The sequence below is a fragment of the Coregonus lavaretus genome (genome assembly GCF_964263955.1).
Source record: "Coregonus lavaretus genome assembly, chromosome: 8".
Classification (NCBI taxonomy): domain Eukaryota; kingdom Metazoa; phylum Chordata; class Actinopteri; order Salmoniformes; family Salmonidae; genus Coregonus; species Coregonus lavaretus.
In genome coordinates this window covers 33,861,984-33,881,334 of record NC_139995.1, presented here as the reverse complement: position 1 = coordinate 33,881,334, position 19,351 = coordinate 33,861,984, and the positions used below count along the sequence as shown (strand labels likewise).

Sequence of the window (19,351 nt, the reverse complement as noted above, 5' to 3'; positions counted from 1 at the left end):
ATTCTTTCTCCCCTTCTCTCACTCCCGCCCTGTTCTGATACAATACCATTTAAAGCCTTCTGGTATCTGACTACAGAGTCATAAAATGATAGATTCAGATCTATCCTGTGTTACCATGGTGATGAGGCCAGTTTTAGGTTCTAGCCCTTCAGTTGAAGCTTGCAGGCGTGTTTGCTGTTAACTGCACTTGCCGTTGCTACATTCAGAGATTTCTGTCATAGAAAGTAGTCCCTCCTACTCAAGTCCATGTGGATAATTATTTGTGGATACATTTGTGCAAAAGCAGTAGCAATGTTGCTCGTAGCAATAGTAATGGTCTCTAACTCACTCCTCTTTCCCTCACTTGTGTAGCATGCAGCGGATTTGGAAAAGAAGCAAAACGATTCGGAAAATAAAAAGTTGCTCGGAACGGTGATTCAGTATGGGAACGTCATTCAGGTGTGTGGGTGTATACATATTCATTGTCTAGAAGAACAATGATTGGCTTGTATCCACAGCTAAAAGTTATTTCATCAATGAAGCCAATCTATGCCATAATGAGTCTCATACCCCACATATTTCTATTGGGTTTTAGCGTCACACAGTTTACGAGGCTTCCCATCCAATATATTTTGCTGGTTCCAAACTTGGAGAGATTGAGAGCCCTGGAGGCATCCATGCGGATTCTGTTTGTTTATAAATAGAACAGTGATGTGGGAGGATCTAGATAGTGTTTTTCTAGCTTCAGAATTGAGCTTATTCTTTTCTAAGTCATAACCTTTCAGTTAAAGTCTGCTCTGTTTATGTGGAGACTAAAACGTACTGCATACCCATAAGGGCAGAGAAATGCACAATAATAACACAATAATAAACCCTATGAAGAAGATGAAGTGCACAAGCAAAACTTTTCAGTATGTTTGTATCACACAAATGACAGACAGCTGAGTTATTGTATCGTATCTTATAAGATTGTATCGCATCATATTGTATCATCCCATATGTTTGCTGTATTCCCCCAGCTCCTCCATCTGAAGAGTAACAAGTACCTGACTGTGAACAAGCGTCTACCTGCGCTGCTGGAGAAGAATGCCATGAGAGTGATGCTGGACACGGCTGGGAACGAAGGATCCTGGTTCTACATTCAACCCTTCTACAAGTTGCGCTCCATAGGAGACAGTGTGAGTTCTATGTATATGGTTCTCCAAGCTGCGCTCCACAGGAGACTGTGTGAGTTATATCTATATGGTTCTCCAAGCTGCGCTCCACATGAGACTGTGAGTTATATCTATATGGTTCTCCAAGCTTCGCACCATAGGAGACTGTGAGTTATATCTATATGGTTCTCCAAGCTTCGCACCATAGGAGACCGTGTGAGTTATATCTACATGGTTCTCCAAGCTGCACTCCATAGGAGACTGTGAGTTATATCTATATGGTTCTCCAAGCTTCGCACCATAGATGCTGTAAAGAGGTCAATGGAACGCAGAAGTGGGGGATGGAAGGAGGACGCCGGATTGGGGCACATTCAACAAATCTGATCTAACAAAGAGGATATTTGTCAAATCAGTCATGATTTATGTATTGTAACAGGCCCACAAATGTAGATACTAAAGTCCAATTTTGATTTATTTGTCTGTTTTCGCTGCATAACATTTAGAAGTTTTCCCTTTTCAGGTTTAGAAGTGACTGCTAAATGCTAAGTCCCGTTCTTATAAACTGATTGAATAGCTAGCATAAATAATAATAATATGCCATTTAGCAGACGCTTTTATCTAAAGCGACTTACAGTCATGTGTGCATACATTTTTATAAAGAAATCGGTGGAGGTAGTCAGTCATTTTTAACTGTAATGCAGATGATTGGTGATGATGACATGAACATGTATTGGGGTTGACATCCATACAAGCCTTATACTCAGATTCTTCCTCAACATAGTGTGAAATACACAAATAAATAATAGCCTAAATGTAGGCCCATATTACTGGGGGGCAATGAGGAGACTCAGGATCTTTCCCCCACGTGTTTCCATGGCATTTCCATTGTTTTGGTTGAGTTCGATTTACTTCTTTACCGCATGTATACCTTCACAGGAGACTGTGTGAGTTACACCTATGGCAATGATCATGCATACTATATAGGATCGCTTGAATCACAGCTACTGGAAACATGAACAATCAGTCAGACTGAGTGATTGAAATGTGTAAGGCAATCTAATATGCTCACAGATATACCTTCCTACTTGCCAAAACCCCCGCAGCTTGCAAAACCCTATGGTAAAACGTTTGCGGAGTGGCGCAGCACATCTACACTATATATACAAAAGTATTTGGACACCCCTTCAAATTAGTAGATTCGGCTATTTCAGACACACCTGTTGCTGACAGGTGTATAACATCGAGCACACAGCCATGCAATCTCCATAGACAAACATTGGCAGTAGAATGGCCTTACTGAAGTGACTTTCAATGTGACAACGTCATAGGATGCCACCTTTCCAACAAGTCGGTTCGTCAAATTTCTGCCCTGCTAGAGCTGCCCAAGTTAACTGTAAGTGCTGTTATTGTGAAGTGGAAACGTCTAGGAGCAACAACGGCTTATCCGCGAAGTGGAAGGCCACAAAAGCTCACAGAACGGGACCGCCGAGTGCTGAAGCGTGTAGCGTGTAAAAATGTTCTGTCCTCGGTTGCAACACTCACTGCCGAGTTCCAAACTTCCTCTGGAAGCAACGTCAGCACAATAACTGTTCATCGGGAGCTTCATGAAATGGGTTTCCATGGCCGAGCAGCCGCGCACAAGCCTAAGATCACCATGCGCAATGTCAAGCGTCGGCTGGAGTGGTGTAAAGCTCGCTGCCGTTGGACTCTGGAGCAGTGGAAACACGTTCTCTGGAGTGATGAATCACACTTCACCGTCTGGCAGTCCGACGGACGAATCTGGGTTTGGCAGATGCCAGGAGAACGCTACCTGCCCAAACGCATAGTGCCAACTGTAAAGTTTGGTGGAGGAGGAATAATGGTCTGGGGCTGTTTTTCATGGTTCGGGCTAGGCCCCTTAGTTCCAGTGAAGGGAAATCTTAACGCTACAGCATACAATGACATTCTAGACGATTCTGTGCTTCCAAATTTGTGGCAACAGTTTGGGGAAGGCCCTTTCCTGTTTCAGCATGACAATGCCCCCATGCACAATGCGAGGTCCATACAGAAATGGTTTGTCGAGATCGGTGTGGAAGCACTTGCCAGTCCTGCACAGAACCCTCACCTCAACCCCATCGAACACCTTTGGGATGAATTGAAACGCCGACTGTGAGCCAGGCCTAAGCGTCCAACATCAGTGCCCGACCTCACTAATGTGCTTGTGGCTAAATGGAAGCAAGTCCCCGCAGCAATGTTCCAACATCTAGTGGAAAGCCTTCCCAGAAGAGTGGAGGCTGTTAAAGCAGCAACGGGGGGACCAACTCCATATTAAAGCCCATGATTTTGTAATGAGATGTTCGACAAGTGGTCATGAAGTGTATGTTAGTTTGGGGTCAGTCAACCGATCAAAACTGTGGAATCAAATAAAGGCAGGAGAAACAGGTTTTCTGACCAATATGACGGCTGTGTATGTGCCGGAAAACACCACACTTTTTACTTTGCTAGTAATTAAATAAATATACATGTTTTCTGAATGATACAAACAACTAACTAGATATTCATTTTGTAGCTTAAGTAGCTATATTTACAAATGTGTTTACCAGTTAGCTAGCTTGCCAGTTAGCTAGCTTGCCAGTTAGCTAGCTTGCCAGTTAGCTAGCTTGCAAGTTAGCTAGTGATTTAGGCTAGCTAAATTTAGCTAGCTAGCTATCGTTGCTAGCTAGGTAACTGGCTAACTGGCTAAAAGCACTAAATATTGCATCTAACTAGCTAGCTAGTACACTTGTTGCTGATATTAAATAATTGCTGGTGAGTGTTGGTTTTATCTTTGGGTATTTAAACTAAGCTTCGTGAGCTAGCTAGCTTCAGCCTATTTTCCACTCTGCTTTTCTGGTGAGTTCTCCCGCACTGCGTCTAGCATCTTTTTGGTGATAAGTAGAAGCTAGCTCGCACGTCAGTCGATCATGTGTGTTCCAGCAAGTTGTGCTATCGGTGTGTGCAGCATAGTAGTCTCTCTCAGTGGATTAAAGCAGCAGAGGCCAGGAGTCATTCTATAACCACAACAGCACAAATGGCTGTATCACCTCAGGCCAAGTCAGTGTTTAGGCTGTGACAGGACCAGGGGTCAGGCCCAGGTCAGGTGTTTTGGGGTCGGCTTTCCCCTCTAATCCTCTGTGATGAGGGCCAGAACAGATCTATCTCTGGACTGACTGGGCTTATAGTGGCACCATGCTGGAGCCTTGTGCTTTAAAGAGCAACTGAAGGCAATAAACAGCTTCTCTGGTAGAACACAGCATGTGGCATTGGTATTATTCAACAAAAACAGTGTAATCATCAATTCAGAGCGCAGCTTCACGCGACCCGATCCTGATGCCCACGGGACCATCAGTAAATTACACAATGTACATGGGACAATATTTTAAAATGTCAATAGCTCCAAATTTCAATGACTTAAAAACCTAAAAACAACTATAAATTATAGAGATTCATGTACAGATATTGAAAGCATTTAATGAGACAACTAAAACATGTGCAACATCTAAAAATTGTCCCATTTACATTCTGTAATTTATTGACGGTTCCTAACTAGCTCCACATATAGGCTATCCAAAGTCAAACCAACTTTGCCACGGTCGCACACCGGCCGGCTGAAGATAATTGGCTAAATAAGTTGGCTAGCTAGTTTAGGCAACTTCCAGACACAAGACCTGGTTAGACTGTTTCAAGTTATCTAGAAGGGTGAGTGACTGTAACTGTGTACTGTTTTGACAGATAAAGTACAAACGCTTCCCATGTTCGAACACACACACACACACACACACACACACACACACACAAGGGACACGCACATCAAAGCAAGCCTGTCACATTTCCTAATGAGGAGAATTGAAACCGAGGCTGAATCAGGAAGTTCAGCCCCACCTTTTAAGGACAGGTCTCTAGAGCTGTTCGCATGATCCTAAATCTCCTGGCTCTCCCTGCCAAGATCTTGAGGTAAGTAGGAGCCCCAGGACAGGGTGACCTAAGGTGGAGCCATGACTGTTGTTCTAGTACTACATCTAAGTAATAGCCCCTCTGGATGAGTGATTTAGTTTGAGATTCAGAGCTTCACATACTATCCTGTATTTGACTGTGGACAGACACATTAAAATGAGTTTTGTTCATGTTTCATTGCCCCTAGCAGCTGACGTGCACACGTGTAATGCATGCATACTAAATTGTAATGTGTGTTTCATTCCAGGTGGTGATAGGGGACAAGGTGGTCCTGAACCCAGTGAATGCTGGCCAGCCCCTTCATGCCAGCACCCATCAACTAGTGGACAACCCAGGATGTAATGAGGTTAGACCCTCACGCTGTCTGCAGCACCTCTCCTCTGTGTTTTATTTATTGCTGTGTGGAAGTGATATTGTATGTACAGTATTTATATGAGTGTGAACTGGTATTGGCCCCCTCCTACCATTTCAAACGTTACAGCATTGTGCCATGGTCCTCGACATTTGCATAAATTATGTATAGGATTTGCATTTAGCTCTAGCCTGCAGCTCATTCTGTGAGAATGGTGTGCTGCTTTATAGTTATAGAGTACCAGTGAGGGAGTTCTATTAACCTGAGCCGCGGTGCACCGGTCTATGGCCCATAATGTGAAGAGGGAGGAGTGCCCTTCTCAAATCAAACAGTAATCTGTGCCGCTCGGTCATGTTGTCAACAAAGCAGCATGGTGCATCGTCCAGAAACATACAACAACTCTTTTCCATAAAATATACAGTACCAGTGAAAAGTTTGGACACATCTACTCATTCAAGGGTTTTTCTTTATTTTTAAAATTTTTTACTTTGTGAAATAAAGTCAAAACTATGAAATAACACATATGGAATCATGTAGTAACCAAAAAATGTTATGTTATATTTTAGATTCTTCAAAGTAGCCACCCTTTGCCTTGATGACAGCTTTGCGCACTCTTTCCATTCTCTTAACCAGCTTCATGAGGAATGCTTTGCCAACACTCTTGAAGGAGTGCCCACATATGCTCCCGAGTGGCGCAGTGGTCTGTGCCACTAGAGATCCTGGTTTGAATCCAGGCTCTGTCGTAGCCGGCCGCGACCGGGAGACCCATGGGGCGGCGCACAATTGGCCCAGCGTCATCCAGGGTAGGGGAGTGAATGGCCGGCAGGGATGTAGCTCAGTTGGTAGAGCATGGCGTTTGCAACGCCAGGGTTGTGAGTTCGATTCCAGTATGAAAAAAATAAAACAATAATAATAATGTATGCACTCACTAACTGTAAATCGCTCTGGATAAGAGCGTCTGCTAAATGACTAAAATGTAAATATGCTGAGCACTTGTTGGCTGCTTTTCCTTCACTCTGCGGTCCAACTCATCCCAAACCATCTCAATTGGGTTGAGGTTGGGTGATAGTGGAGGCCAGATCATCTGATGCAGCACTCCATCCCTCTCCGTCTTGGTAAAATAGCCCTCACACAGCCTGGAGGTGTGTTTTAGGTCATTGTGCTGTTGAAAAACAAACGATGGTCCCACTAAGCCCAAACCAGATGGGATGGCGTATCGCTGCAGAATGCTGTGGTAGCCATGCTGGTTAACTGTGCCTTGAATTCTAAATAAATCACCGACAGTGTCACCAGCAAAGCACCCCCACACCATCACACCTCCTCCTCCATGCTTCATGGTGGGAACCACACATGCGGAGATCATCCGTTCACCTACTCTGCGTCTCACAAGGACACGGCGGTTGGAACCAAAAATCTCAAATTTGGACTCATCAGACCAAAGGACAGATTTCCACTGGTCTAATGTCCATTGCTAGTGTTTTTTGGCCCAAGCAAGTCTCTTCTTCTTATTGGTGTCCTTTAGTAGTGATTTCTTTGCAGCAATTCGACCATGAAGGCCTGATTCACGCAGTCTCCTCTGAACAGTTGATGTTGAGATATGTCTGTTACTTGAACTCTGAAGCATTTATTTGGGCTGCAATCTGAGGTGCAGTTAACTCTAATTAACTTATCTTCTGCAACAGAGGTAACTCTGGGGCTTCCTTTCCTGTGGCAGCCCTTGTGAGAGCCAGTTTCATCATAGCGCTTGATGGTTAACTTCTAACAAGGCACACCTGTTAATTGAAATGCATTCCAGGTGACTACCTCATGAAGCTGGTTGAAAGAATGCCAATAGTGTGCAAAGCTGTCATCAAGGCAAAGGGTGGCTACTTTGAAGAATCTCAAATATAAAATATATTTTGATTTGTTTAAGACTTGTTTTGTTACTTAATGATTCCATATGTGTTGTTTCATAGTTTTGATGTCTTCACTATTATTTTACAATGTAGAAAATAGTACAAATAAAGAAAAACCCTTGAATGAGTAGGTGTGTCCAAACTTTTGACTGGTAGTGTATGTTTGAATTTTCAAACTAGTTTTCATTGGGAAGCCAAAACAAAACATTTTTATAAAAAGGAATGACTTTTGCATGTGAAAACACAGAATTTTAATAATTACTCCACATGCTTAATCTAGCCTACGTCACTTTTGTTTTGAGCCGACTTCTCCGGCGGCTTTAAACTGGGCACCTGGCTCACGCCCGGGAGGCAGCCCGGTTCCAAAACTAATGCAATCACTTTTCACCGTGTGCAAACTCCTCCCACCGGGGTAACCGGGCCAGATAATCAAATTCCCTCAGTGATAATAGTTGCATGTGTTGCTGTTTATTAAGGGATTGAACTGGTAATCCTGTGGAACTCTTTTTGTCTGTTTGGTGTTTCAGGTGAACTCGGTCAACTGTAACACCAGCTGGAAGATCGTGCTGTTCATGAAATGGGGTGACAATCAGGAGATCATTCTAAAAGGGGTTGGTTTTATCAAAACTCTCAACCAATCAGGCCTGATTTTCACAGTTCACATTGCCTTGATTTGGACCAGCATCCAATCAATATGAATCAGATAATAATGGGTCAACGAACCCGGTATCCCAGTTGAAGACAAAACACTGTTAATTGTTATAGGTAGCCTATATAATCTATCCCAAGGCAGTAACACTTCCCAAAGCAGTCTCTATGGTAACAACCTTCCTGTCTGTTTGTTGCCAGGGCGACGTGGTGCGCCTGTTTCATGCAGAGCAGGAGAAGTTCCTCACCTGTGATGACCACCGGAAAAAACAATATGTCTTCCTGCGCACCACTGGACGCCAGTCTGCTACCTCAGCAACTAGCAGCAAAGCCTTATGGGAGGTGGAGGTGAGGAGGAAGTGCATAGAAATAAAATTCGTAGAAGGGGGAAAAGCCCCTCAGATCATGGCAATTTGACTTCTCCCTCACAACTGCCAATTTATGCAGACTAAAAGTTAAGTTTTAGTTTGAAATTTATATGGTCTGACAAGTTGTTAAAATGTGCATGTACACAACTCCAGTGTGTGATATGACATGTGAATGATACCTGTGTTTCTCTTCTTGCCAGGTGGTACAGCATGATCCTTGTCGAGGCGGAGCTGGCTACTGGAACAGTCTGTTCAGGTTCAAACACCTGGCCACTGGACACTACCTGGCTGCAGAGGTCAGTAACACTGCTTTTACCACACGCACACACAATATTATAAATGTTTTTACCAGGGAAGTCACATTGAGATAGACCTCTGTTTGTGAAGTGAGCCCTACTGTAGCTTGAGATAGACCTCTGTTTGTGAAGTGAGCCCTAGCTTGCTTATTGTATGTGTGTATGTGTGTTTTCCAGGTGAACCCTGACTATGAAGAAGAGTGCCTGGAGTTCCGCTCCTCAGTGAGTCACATTCTCCTGTTCTGGTAGCAATGGACTATGAAGGGTGTAGAGGGATGATGAATACTGTGGGTCATCTGAACCAGTCATTCCCAGATATTGTGCTGTGATCCAGAGTTTTCCTGTGACCCATTGAATGAACCAATCCAAAGTCTCCAGTCACAACCAAGTCTGTTGACACAATGTGAAATTAATCAGTCACATCCCACTGGTGTCTCCCAGGACACAGTGATTATTGTAACTCTTCTAACTTGTTTATCTTAGCTTGAACCCCATGTCACAGTAAAGAGCACTTCCCCGATGATACCATTAGATGGCGGTGTCTGCATAGAGAAGTCTGACGGTACTAATGTGAGCTGGTCAGCCTTTAGCCAGCTGGTTGCAGTCTACCACTAGGAATGGATCTCAGTCACACAATTCTCTTTACAAGACCCTGGACTCTATATCACTGACACACACTAGTCTCATTAGTCAACACATGGTTGAATAACTAACAGAGCAGGGCGCTGAGAATGGACATGTACCCTTTTCGCACTACTGAGCTAAGTCAAGCCAAGCCAAGTTGTAATGCACTGGCTGTTCTGGTTATGCATCCACCATATAGTTGCTGGAAAGGACATCTTAAAAATAAAAATAAAATATCCAAACCAGAACAGTACGGTTGGGGTCAGCACCGTAGAGTGAAAAGGGTGATACAGTTTTAGACAATCATTCACTATAGTGACCATGTGAACACAGCAGAAGACCCAAACTAAGATGACAGCTGCAGTTTAACCCCATACTTACTCTAACGAATTACCCTAAATACTGAAATATTAATATGTATACATATTTTATGATATTTATGTGTAATAACGCTGTTATTGAAACTTCACAATACACTGTGATAACAGAGGAAAAGTAGGCCATGATGTCTAGTGCAGTATTGAATTAAGCCTATATATTGGCATAAATTAGATTTGAAAAAATATGAAATTTGATCAAATGTATGCTCTCAAATTGTGGTGAAAGAAGAGATCCCTTTGAGTTGTGAGTCTATTATCTTCTTCAGTACGTTCCTGCCCAGGATATGCTCTTTGGGTCATTGTCTAGGAATTTGACAGGAAACTGATCAGTCTATCAATCATTTTCTTCTTTATAATCATTGATCCTGGTCTTCTGTGCCCCATGTCCATGTGGTTGTGCAATGATCTGATGAGACTGTTTTGTTGTCATGTTGTCTCTGTAGTGATCTGATGAGACTGTCATGTTGTCTCTGTAGTGATCTGATGAGACTGTTTTGTTGTCTCTGTAGTGATCTGATGAGACTGTTTTGTTGTCATGTTGTCTCTAGTGATCTGATGAGACTGTTTTGTTGTCATGTTGTCTCTAGTGATCTGATAAGACTGTTTTGTTGTCATGTTGTCTCTGTAGTGATCTGATGAGACTGTTTTGTTGTCATGTTGTCTTTGTAGTGATCTGATGAGACTGTTTTGTTGTCATGTTGTCTTTGTAGTGATCTGATGAGACTGTTTTGTTGTCATGTTGTCTTTGTAGTGATCTGATGAGACTGTTTTGTTGTCATGTTGTGTCTCCAGCTGGACTCTGAGCAGGTGGACCTCCGTGCCCGCCCCAGGAACCCCCAGGAGAAGGTCATGTACACCCTGGTGTCTGTCCCTGACGGCAACGACATCTCCTCCATTTTTGAGCTGGACCCTACCACTCTGAGAGGGGGGGACTCCCTGGTACCCAGGTAGGACTAGGGCCATTGTGCAAAAGGACTCCCTTACTCGTAATACTTCTATAGGAATTTGCACTTTTTCTAGAAAGTAACTTCTCTTTTAACTACGTCCATGAGAATGTATCGATTTAAAATGCATCTTTAGATGTCATCCTGTATTGTTGTGTGATGGAACTGGTCATGTGCAGGGAGAGGGGTGAGTGACCAGGCTGTATCTGTCAGTGTTGGGGTCAACTTGAATTAAAGTCAGTCAATTCAGGAAGTAAACTGAAATTCCAATTAAATAATTGAAAAAAAAGTGCTTTTATTTTCAGTGACTTCTCAATAAACTGAAAAGAAGAAACTATTCTTTCAAAAGTTGTTCTATTTTAAATTCAAATCACTTCCTGAATTGTCTGACTTAAATCGGAATTGACCCCACCCTGGTATAGGTGGTTGTCCATTGAGATAGTGCTAGATTAGCTATCAAGTCAGTTTACACTGATGACTGTATGTCTGGAAAGTCCCCCAAAAAACGTAGTGACTACAGTAGGTAGCCCACTGTTGACGCAGATCAGATTCTAATGAACATGTTGCAATATGAAAAGTAACCGGTCATGTTCCTCCCACTGGAAATGGAGAGAGAGACACACACACACACAAATAATCTTTAGATTACATATGTGTGGTGTTTGTTTGTTATCAGCCACATTTATTGAATTATTGTGGAATTCCCCCTATTAAGACACCTGTTCTCACTTTCAGTGGAAAGGGTGAGTGGGCAGGGTTATGGTCATGCTGTCTTCAGTATAAGTTGACATAGGACATGTGTGAGCCTGTGTTTTGGAGAGAGTAGGGAGAGTTTTCTCGATGGTAGAGTGAGTAGGTGAGGGAGTTTTTATGAGGTCATGAAGCAATAGTGTGTGAGTCGGTCTGTCTAGTTTTTGTCTTCCTAGCTGAATGTACAGTAGGGAAGCTTTGGCTTACAGGAACCAGTGTAACTGTGGCATGCTGGTTGTGAAGGTGGAAGGATATAACCTGTTGACTGTGATTGAGGACAAGATAAGGATAATTCACACTGACTAGACTGACTCTAGACTGACTCTAGACTGACTTACTGCAGGCCCTGGCCCTGTTTCTGTTTCTTACTTATTCAAGTGTGTGGTTGAGTTTTATACATGTGAGATACTGTAAGATGTTGTGTTTGGCTTACAGTAACCACTATTATTATGATGTCCCTTCCTCTACTGGAATGCATCAGATGAGATGTATTTCAGTATTTAATCAGAGGCACTCTTCCATTCCACTGTTTGGTATGGCAATGCTTAGTATGTGCTAGAGTGGGCCTTGCCCAATAAGGACTTTATTATTCATTCTGGATTCACAATACTCTGTGTGTGTGCTTGTGCGCGCGCCCAGGAACTCGTACGTGAGGCTCAGACACCTGTGCACCAACACATGGGTCCACAGCACCAACCACCCCATCGACAAGGAGGAGGAGAAACCTGTCATGCTACGTGTGAGTGACAGCTCGACTAGCCAGTTTGAGACCTTACCAATAGTCTGTCTAACCCAATCTTCAACTACTGTATATCATGTTTTGTGTGTCCCACATAATCAGTCCAACCCAAACCTTACTCAATAATATAATAATACCCTTACATTAGATTAGATAGACATTAGATCTGACGACCAGGTGCACTATTGAATACTATTCTATTTGTGAGTTTACTTATGAGAATTAACTTAATTTTACAATCCTAATTCACTCATCAGTTTCACTGTTGTTATTTTAAGATCGGCACGTCTGCACTGAAAGAAGACAAAGAAGCTTTTGCCATCGTACCCGTCTCGCCCGCCGAAGTCAGAGACCTGGACTTTGCCAACGATGCCAGTAAAGTGTTGGCCTCCATCGCAGGCAAACTGGAGAAGGGCACCATCACTCAGAACGAGAGGAGGTACATGGCAGTCATTTTGGTGCTCTATGTTTTCTTTACCTCTTCAATGTTGGCACCAAACCCTTACCAGAATGTAATGTCCTTGGAACTCTTGGTATCAACATTAAGGATTCTAAATCTCAAATAAAGTTTACCGAACTCTGGATATCTATGGTTGTGCCTCTTCCTGTGTGTGACTTCCTGTTCCTGTGTGTCGTCCAGGGCGGTGACCAAGCTTCTGGAGGACCTGGTGTTCTTCGTGGTGGACATCCCCAACAATGGCCAGGATGTTCTGGAGATCATGGTCAACAAGCCCAACAGAGAGAGACAGAAACTCATGAGGGAACAGAACATCCTCAAACAGGTAGAGGACCATGTCATTCATAAGGGACAACTAGAACTTCCACAGACTGAAGGGGTGAATAAAGGCTCAGGACAGTTACTTGATTTTCAATGTGGATACATTTTGGAGCAAGCTCCTTTGTCTACTATTAACCTATATAATGAACTTTGCCATACTTCGCCAAACATTTTTCCAACAAATTCATTTTCTTAACCTGATGTAACATCATCCAACTGATGTAATTTTGTGTCCAGATCTTCAAGCTGCTGCAGGCTCCATTCACAGACAGCGGGGACGGGCCCATGCTGCGATTGGAGGAGCTGGCTGATCAGCGCCACGCCCCCTTCAGACACATCTGTCGCCTGTGTTACCGCGTGTTACGCCACTCTCAACAGGACTACCGCAAGAACCAGGTACAGCAAAGTGGTAACGGTCAGGCCTACTGGTCTGATCCTTCTAAGGCCACACAAGGACACGTATGACAGGTCACACGGCTGGCCTGGTCCCAAAACAACCACTACCCCCAACCTTATCCCTTAACCTAACCCCAAACCTTTCAATGTTTGCTGATCTGTAGGTACTAGATGAGTGTAAGGAATATGATTGAAATTCCCCTTAGTCCATTGGAGGCCTAGGTGGAGTCATCATCACCATTTGGCTTCTATACACCTACAGTACCTGGTACCTTTAGACCTGCAGACCCTAACAGGCTCCAGTAAAGGAAGGGAATAGGGGTTGTTTTCACATGCTGTCCTGGACAGTGTTCCAGCAGACAGAGTCTTAACCTATAGCCTATAGATCAAGTCACAGCACTTATGCAATTAGCCTATATACTGTCTGATGGCACTTAAAGGGATACTTTGGGATTTTGGCAATGAAGCCATGTATCTACTTCCCCAGAGTAAGATAAACTCATGGATACCATTTTTATGTCTCTGCATCCAGTATGAAGGAAATTCGTGGTCATTTCATGAGCCAATGCTAACTAGCATTAGTGCATTGACTGGAAGTCTATGCTACAAATCAAATCACATTTTCTTTGTCACATACACGTGTTTAGCAGATGTTATAGCGGGTCTAGCAAAACGCTTGTGCTTCTAGCTCCGACAGTGCAGTAATATCTAACAATTTCACAACATATACCCAATACACACAAAACTAGTAAGGAATGGGATTAAAGAATATATACATATATGGACAAGCAATGACAGAGCGGCATGGACTAAGATACAGTAGAATATTATAGAATAGAATGCAGTATATACAGTTGAAGTCGGAAGTTCACATACACTTAGGTTGGAGTCATTAAAACTTGTTTTTCAACCACTCCACAAATTTCTTGTTAACAAACTATAGTTTTGGCAAGTCGGTTAGGACATCTACTTTGTGCATGACACAAGTAATTTTTCCAACAATTGTTTACAGACAGATTATTTCACTTATAATTCACTGTATCACAATTCCAGTGGGTCAGAAGTTTACATACACTAAGTTGACTGTGCCTTTAAACAGCTTGGAAAATTCCAGAAAATGGCTTTCTATTCATGGCTTTAGAAGCTTCTGATAGGCTAATTGACATAATTTGAGTCAATTGGAGGTGTACCTGTGGATGTATTTCAAGGCCTACCTTCAAACTCGGTGCCTCTTTGCTTGACTTCATGGGAAAATCAAAGTAAATCAGAAAAAACTATTATAGACCTCCACAAGTCTGGTTCATCCTTGGGAGCAATTTCCAAATGCCTGAAGGTACCACGTTCATCTGTACAAACAATAGTACACAAGTATAAACATGGGACCATGCAGCCGTCATACCGCTCAGGAAGGAGACGCGTTCTGTCTCCTAGAGATGAACGTACTTAGGTGCGAAAAGTGCAAATCAATCCCAGAACAACAGCAAAGGACCTTGTGAAGATGCTGGAGGAAACATGTACAAAATTATCTATATCCACAGTAAAACGAGTCCTATATCGACATAACCTGAAAGGCCGCTCAGCAAGGAAGAAGCCACTGCTACAAAACCGCCATAAAAAAGCCAGACTACGGTTTGCAACTGCACATGGGGACAAAGATCATACTTTTTGGAGAAATGTCCTCTGGTCTGATTAAACAAAAATAGAACTATTTGGCCATAATGACCATCGTTATGTTTGGAGGAAAAAGGGGAACGCTTGCAAGCCGAAGAACACCATCCCAACTGTGAAGCACGGGGGTGGCAGCATCATGCTGTGGGGGTGCTTTGCTGCAGGAGGGACTGGTGCACTTCACAAAATAGATGGCATCATGAGGAAGGAAAATTATGTGGATATATTGAAGCAACATCTCAAGACGTCAGTCAGGAAGTTAAAGCTTGGTCGCAAATGGGTCTTCCAAATGGACAATGACCCCAAGCATACTTCCAAAGTTGTGGCAAAATGGCTTAAGGACAACAAAGTCAAGGTATTGGAATGGCCATCACAAAGCCCTGACCTCAATCCTATAGAAATTTGTGGGCAGAACTGAAAAAGCGTGTGTGAGCAAGGAGGCCTACAAACCTGACTCAGTTACTCCAGCTCTGTCAGGAGGAATGGGCCAAAATTCACCCAACTTATTGTGGGAAGATTGTGGAAGGCTACCCAAAACGTTTGACCCAAGTTAAACAATTTAAAGACAATGCTACCAAATACTAATTGAGTGTATGTAAACTTCTGACCCACTGGGAAAGTGATGGAAGAAATAAAAGCTGAAATAAATAATTATCTCTACTATTATTCTGACATTTCACATTCTTAAAATAAAGTGGTGATCCTAACTGACCTAAGACAGGGAATTTTTACTAGGATTAAATGTCAGGAATTGTGAAAAACAGAGTTTAAATGTATTTGGCTAAGGTGTATGTAAACTTCTGACTTCAACTGTACATATGAGATGAGTAGTGCAAGATATGTAAACATTATTAAAGTGACTAGTGTTCCATTTCTTAAAGTGGCCAGTGATTTCAATAGGCAGCAGCAGCCTCTGTGCTAGTGATGGCTATTTAACAGTCTGTTGGCCTTGAGATAGAAGCTGTTTTTCATTCTCTCGGTCCCAGCTTTGATGCATCTGTACTGACCTCGCCTTCTGGATGATAGCGGGGTGAACAGGCAGTGGCTCGGGTGGTTGATGTCCTTGATGATCTTTTTGGCCTTCCTGTGACATTGGGTGTTGTATGTGTCTTGGAGGGCTGGTAGTTTGCCCCCGGTAATTCGTTCGGCAGACCGCACCACCCTCTGGAGAGCCCTGCGGTTGTGGGCGGTGCAGTTGCCGTACCAGCCGGTGATACAGCCCGACAGGATGCTCTCAATTGTGCATCTGTAAAAGTTTGTGAGGGTTTTAGGTGCTAAGCCGAATTTCTTCAGCCTCCTGAGGTTGAAGAGGCTCTGTTGCGCCTTCTTCAACACACTGTCTGCGTGGGTGGACCATTTCAGTTTGTCGGTGATGTGTACGCCATGGAACTTGAAGCTTTCCACCCTCTCCACTGCGGTCCCGTCGATGTGGATAGGGGGGTGCACCCTCTGCTGTTTCCTGAAGTCCACGATCATCTCCTTTGTTTTGTTGATGTTGAGTGAGAGGTTATTTTCCTGGCACCACACTCACAGAGCCCTCACCTCCTCCCTGTAGGCTGTCTCATCATTGTTGGTAATCAAGCCTACTACTGTTGTGTCATCTGCAAACTTGATGACTGAGTTGGAGGCGTGCTTGGTCACGCAGTCATGGGTGAACAGGGAGTACAGGAGGGGGCTGAGCACGCACCCTTGTGGGGCCCCAGTGTTGAGGATCAGCGAAGTGGAGATGTGGTTTCCTACCTTCACCACCTGGGGGCGGCCCGTCAGGAAGTCCAGGACCCAGTTGCACAGGGCGGGGTTCAGACCCAGGGCCTCGAGCTTAATGATGAGCTTGGAGGGTACTATGGTGTTGAATGCTGAGCTATAGTCAATGAAAAGCAGTCTGACATAGGTATTCCTCTTGTCCAGATGGGATAGGGCAGTGTGATGGCAATTGCATCGTCTGTGGATCTATTGGGGCGGTAAGCAAATTGAAGTGGGTCAAGGGTGACCAGTAAGGTAGAGGTGATATGATACTTGTCTCTCAAAGCACTTCATGATGACAGAAGTGAGTGCTACAGGGCGATAGTCATTTAGTTCAGTTACCTTTTGCTTTCTTGGGTACAGGAACAATGGTGGCCATCTTGAAGCATGTGGGAACAGCAGACTGGGAAAGGGAGAGATTGAATATGTCCATAAACACACCACCTGGTCTGCACATGCTCTGAGGACGCGGCTAGGGATGCCGTCTGGGCCAGCAGCCTTGCGGGGTTTAACATGCTTAAATGTCTTAATCACGTCAGCCATGGAGAAGGAGAGGCCACAGTCCTTGGTAGTGGGCCTCATCAGTGGCACTGTGTTATCCTCAAAGCGGGTGAAGTAGGTGTTTAGCTTGTCTGGAAGCGAGACATCGGTGTCGGCGACGTGGCTGTTTTTTTTTTGTAGTCCGTGATTGTCTGTAGACCCTGCCACATACGTCTCCTGTGTGAGCCGTTGAATTGCGACTCCACTTTGTCTCTATACTGATGTTTTGCCAGTTTAATTGCCTTGCGGGGTGAGTAGCTACACTGTTTGTATTCTGCCATATTCCCAGTCATCTTGCCATGGTTGAATGCGGTGGTTCGCGCTTTTAGATTTGCGCGAATGCTGCCGTCTATCCACGGTTTCTGGTTAGGGTAGGTTTTAATAGTCACAGTGGGCACATCACCACCTATACACTTCCTGATAAACTCAGTCACTGTTTCAGTGTATTCGTCTAAATTATTTTCAGAAGCTACATATCCCAGTCCGCGTGATCAAAACAATCTTGACCAAAAGTATGTGGACAACTGCTTGTCGAACATCTCATTCCAAAATCATCAAATCAAATGTTATTTGCCACATGCGCTGAATACAACAGGGGCCCCGTGTAGCTCAGTTGGTAGAGCATGGCGCTTGCAACGCCAGGGTTGTGGGTTCGATTCCCACGGGGGACCAGTATGAAAATGTATGCACTCACTAACTGTAAGTCGCTCTGGAAATGACTAAAATGTAAATGTAAAATGTGTAGACCTTACAGTGAAATGCTTACTTACAAGCCCTTAACCAACAATTCAGTTTAAGAAAAGAGAAAAAAAAGTGTTAAGTAAAAAATAGATAAGTAAAAAATAGCAAATAATTAAAGAGCAGCAGTAAAATAAAATAACAGTAGGGAGGCTATATAAAGGGGGTACCGGTACAGAGTCAATGTGCAGGGGCACCGGTTAGTCGAGGTAATTTAGGTAATATGTACATGTGGGTATTAATATGGAGTTGGTCCCCCCTTTGCTGCTATAACAGCCTCCACTCTTACTGGGAAGGCTTTCCACTAGATGTTGGAACATTGCTGCGGGGACTTGCTTCCATTCAGCCACGAGCATTAGTGAGGTCGGGCACTGATGTTGGGTGATTAGGCCTGGCTCACAGTCTGCATTCCAATTCATCCCAAAGGTGTTAGATGGAGTTGAGGTCAGGCTCTGTGCAGCAGGCCAGCCAAGTTCTTCCGCACCGATCTCGACAAACCATTTCTGTATGGACATTTGCTTTGTGCACGGGCGCATTGTCATGCTAAAACATGAAAGGGCCTTCCCCAAACTGTTGCCGCAAAGTTGGAAGCACAGAATCGTCTAGAATGTCTTTGTATGCTGTAGCATTTAAGTTTTCCCTTCACTGGAACTAAGGGGCCTAGCTTGAACCATGAAAAACAGCCCCAGACCATTATTCCTCCTCCACCAAACTTTACAGTTGGCACTATGCACTGGGGCAAGTAGCATTGTCCTGGCATCCGCCAAACCCAGATTCATCAGTCGGACTGCCAGATGGTGAAGTGTGAATCATCACTCCAGAGAACGCGTTTCCACTGCTCCAGAGTCCAATGGCGGCGAGCTTTACACCACTCCAGCTGACACTTGGCATTGCGCATGGTGAACTTAGGCTTGTGTGTGGCTGCTCGGCCATGGAAACCCATTTAATGAAGCTCCCAACGAGCGGTTCTTGTGCTGACGTTGCTTCGAGAGGCAGTTTGGAACTCTGTAGTGAGTGTTGCAACCGAGGAAAATCAGTGCTCCTGTTCTGTGAGCTTGTGTGGAGTACGACTTTGCGGCTGAGCCGTTGTTGTTCTAGACGTTTCCACTTCACAATAACAGCACTTACAGTTGACCGGGGCAGCTCTAGCAGTGCAGAAATTTGACGAACTGACTTGTTGGAAAGGGGGCATCCTATGACGGTGCCACGTTGAAAGTCACTGAGCTCTTCAGTAAGGCCATTCTACTGCCAATGTTTGTCTAAGGAGATTGCATGGCTATGTGCTCTATTTTATACACCTGTCAGCAACGGGTGTGGCTGAAATAGCCGAATCCACTAATTTGAAGTGGAGTCCACATACTTTTGTGTGTGTATATATAGTGTATCT

The 19,351-nt window shown here is 43.9% G+C and overlaps 1 protein-coding gene across 1 annotated transcript in view; it reads left to right on the top strand.

Annotated features, from left to right (window-relative positions):
• Positions 1–19,351, top strand: part of LOC311134346 (inositol 1,4,5-trisphosphate-gated calcium channel ITPR1-like) — a 144,099-nt gene that overhangs the window by 19,721 nt on the left and 105,027 nt on the right. Inside the window, exons 5-16 of the mRNA XM_084167995.1 lie at positions 352–438; positions 999–1,157; positions 5,353–5,451; positions 7,880–7,963; positions 8,202–8,348; positions 8,569–8,664; positions 8,842–8,886; positions 10,461–10,615; positions 12,002–12,101; positions 12,380–12,540; positions 12,742–12,883; positions 13,117–13,275. Coding sequence (XP_084024121.1) covers positions 352–438; positions 999–1,157; positions 5,353–5,451; positions 7,880–7,963; positions 8,202–8,348; positions 8,569–8,664; positions 8,842–8,886; positions 10,461–10,615; positions 12,002–12,101; positions 12,380–12,540; positions 12,742–12,883; positions 13,117–13,275 — 1,434 coding nt within the window. The remainder of the gene's footprint in view (positions 1–351; positions 439–998; positions 1,158–5,352; positions 5,452–7,879; positions 7,964–8,201; positions 8,349–8,568; positions 8,665–8,841; positions 8,887–10,460; positions 10,616–12,001; positions 12,102–12,379; positions 12,541–12,741; positions 12,884–13,116; positions 13,276–19,351) is intronic.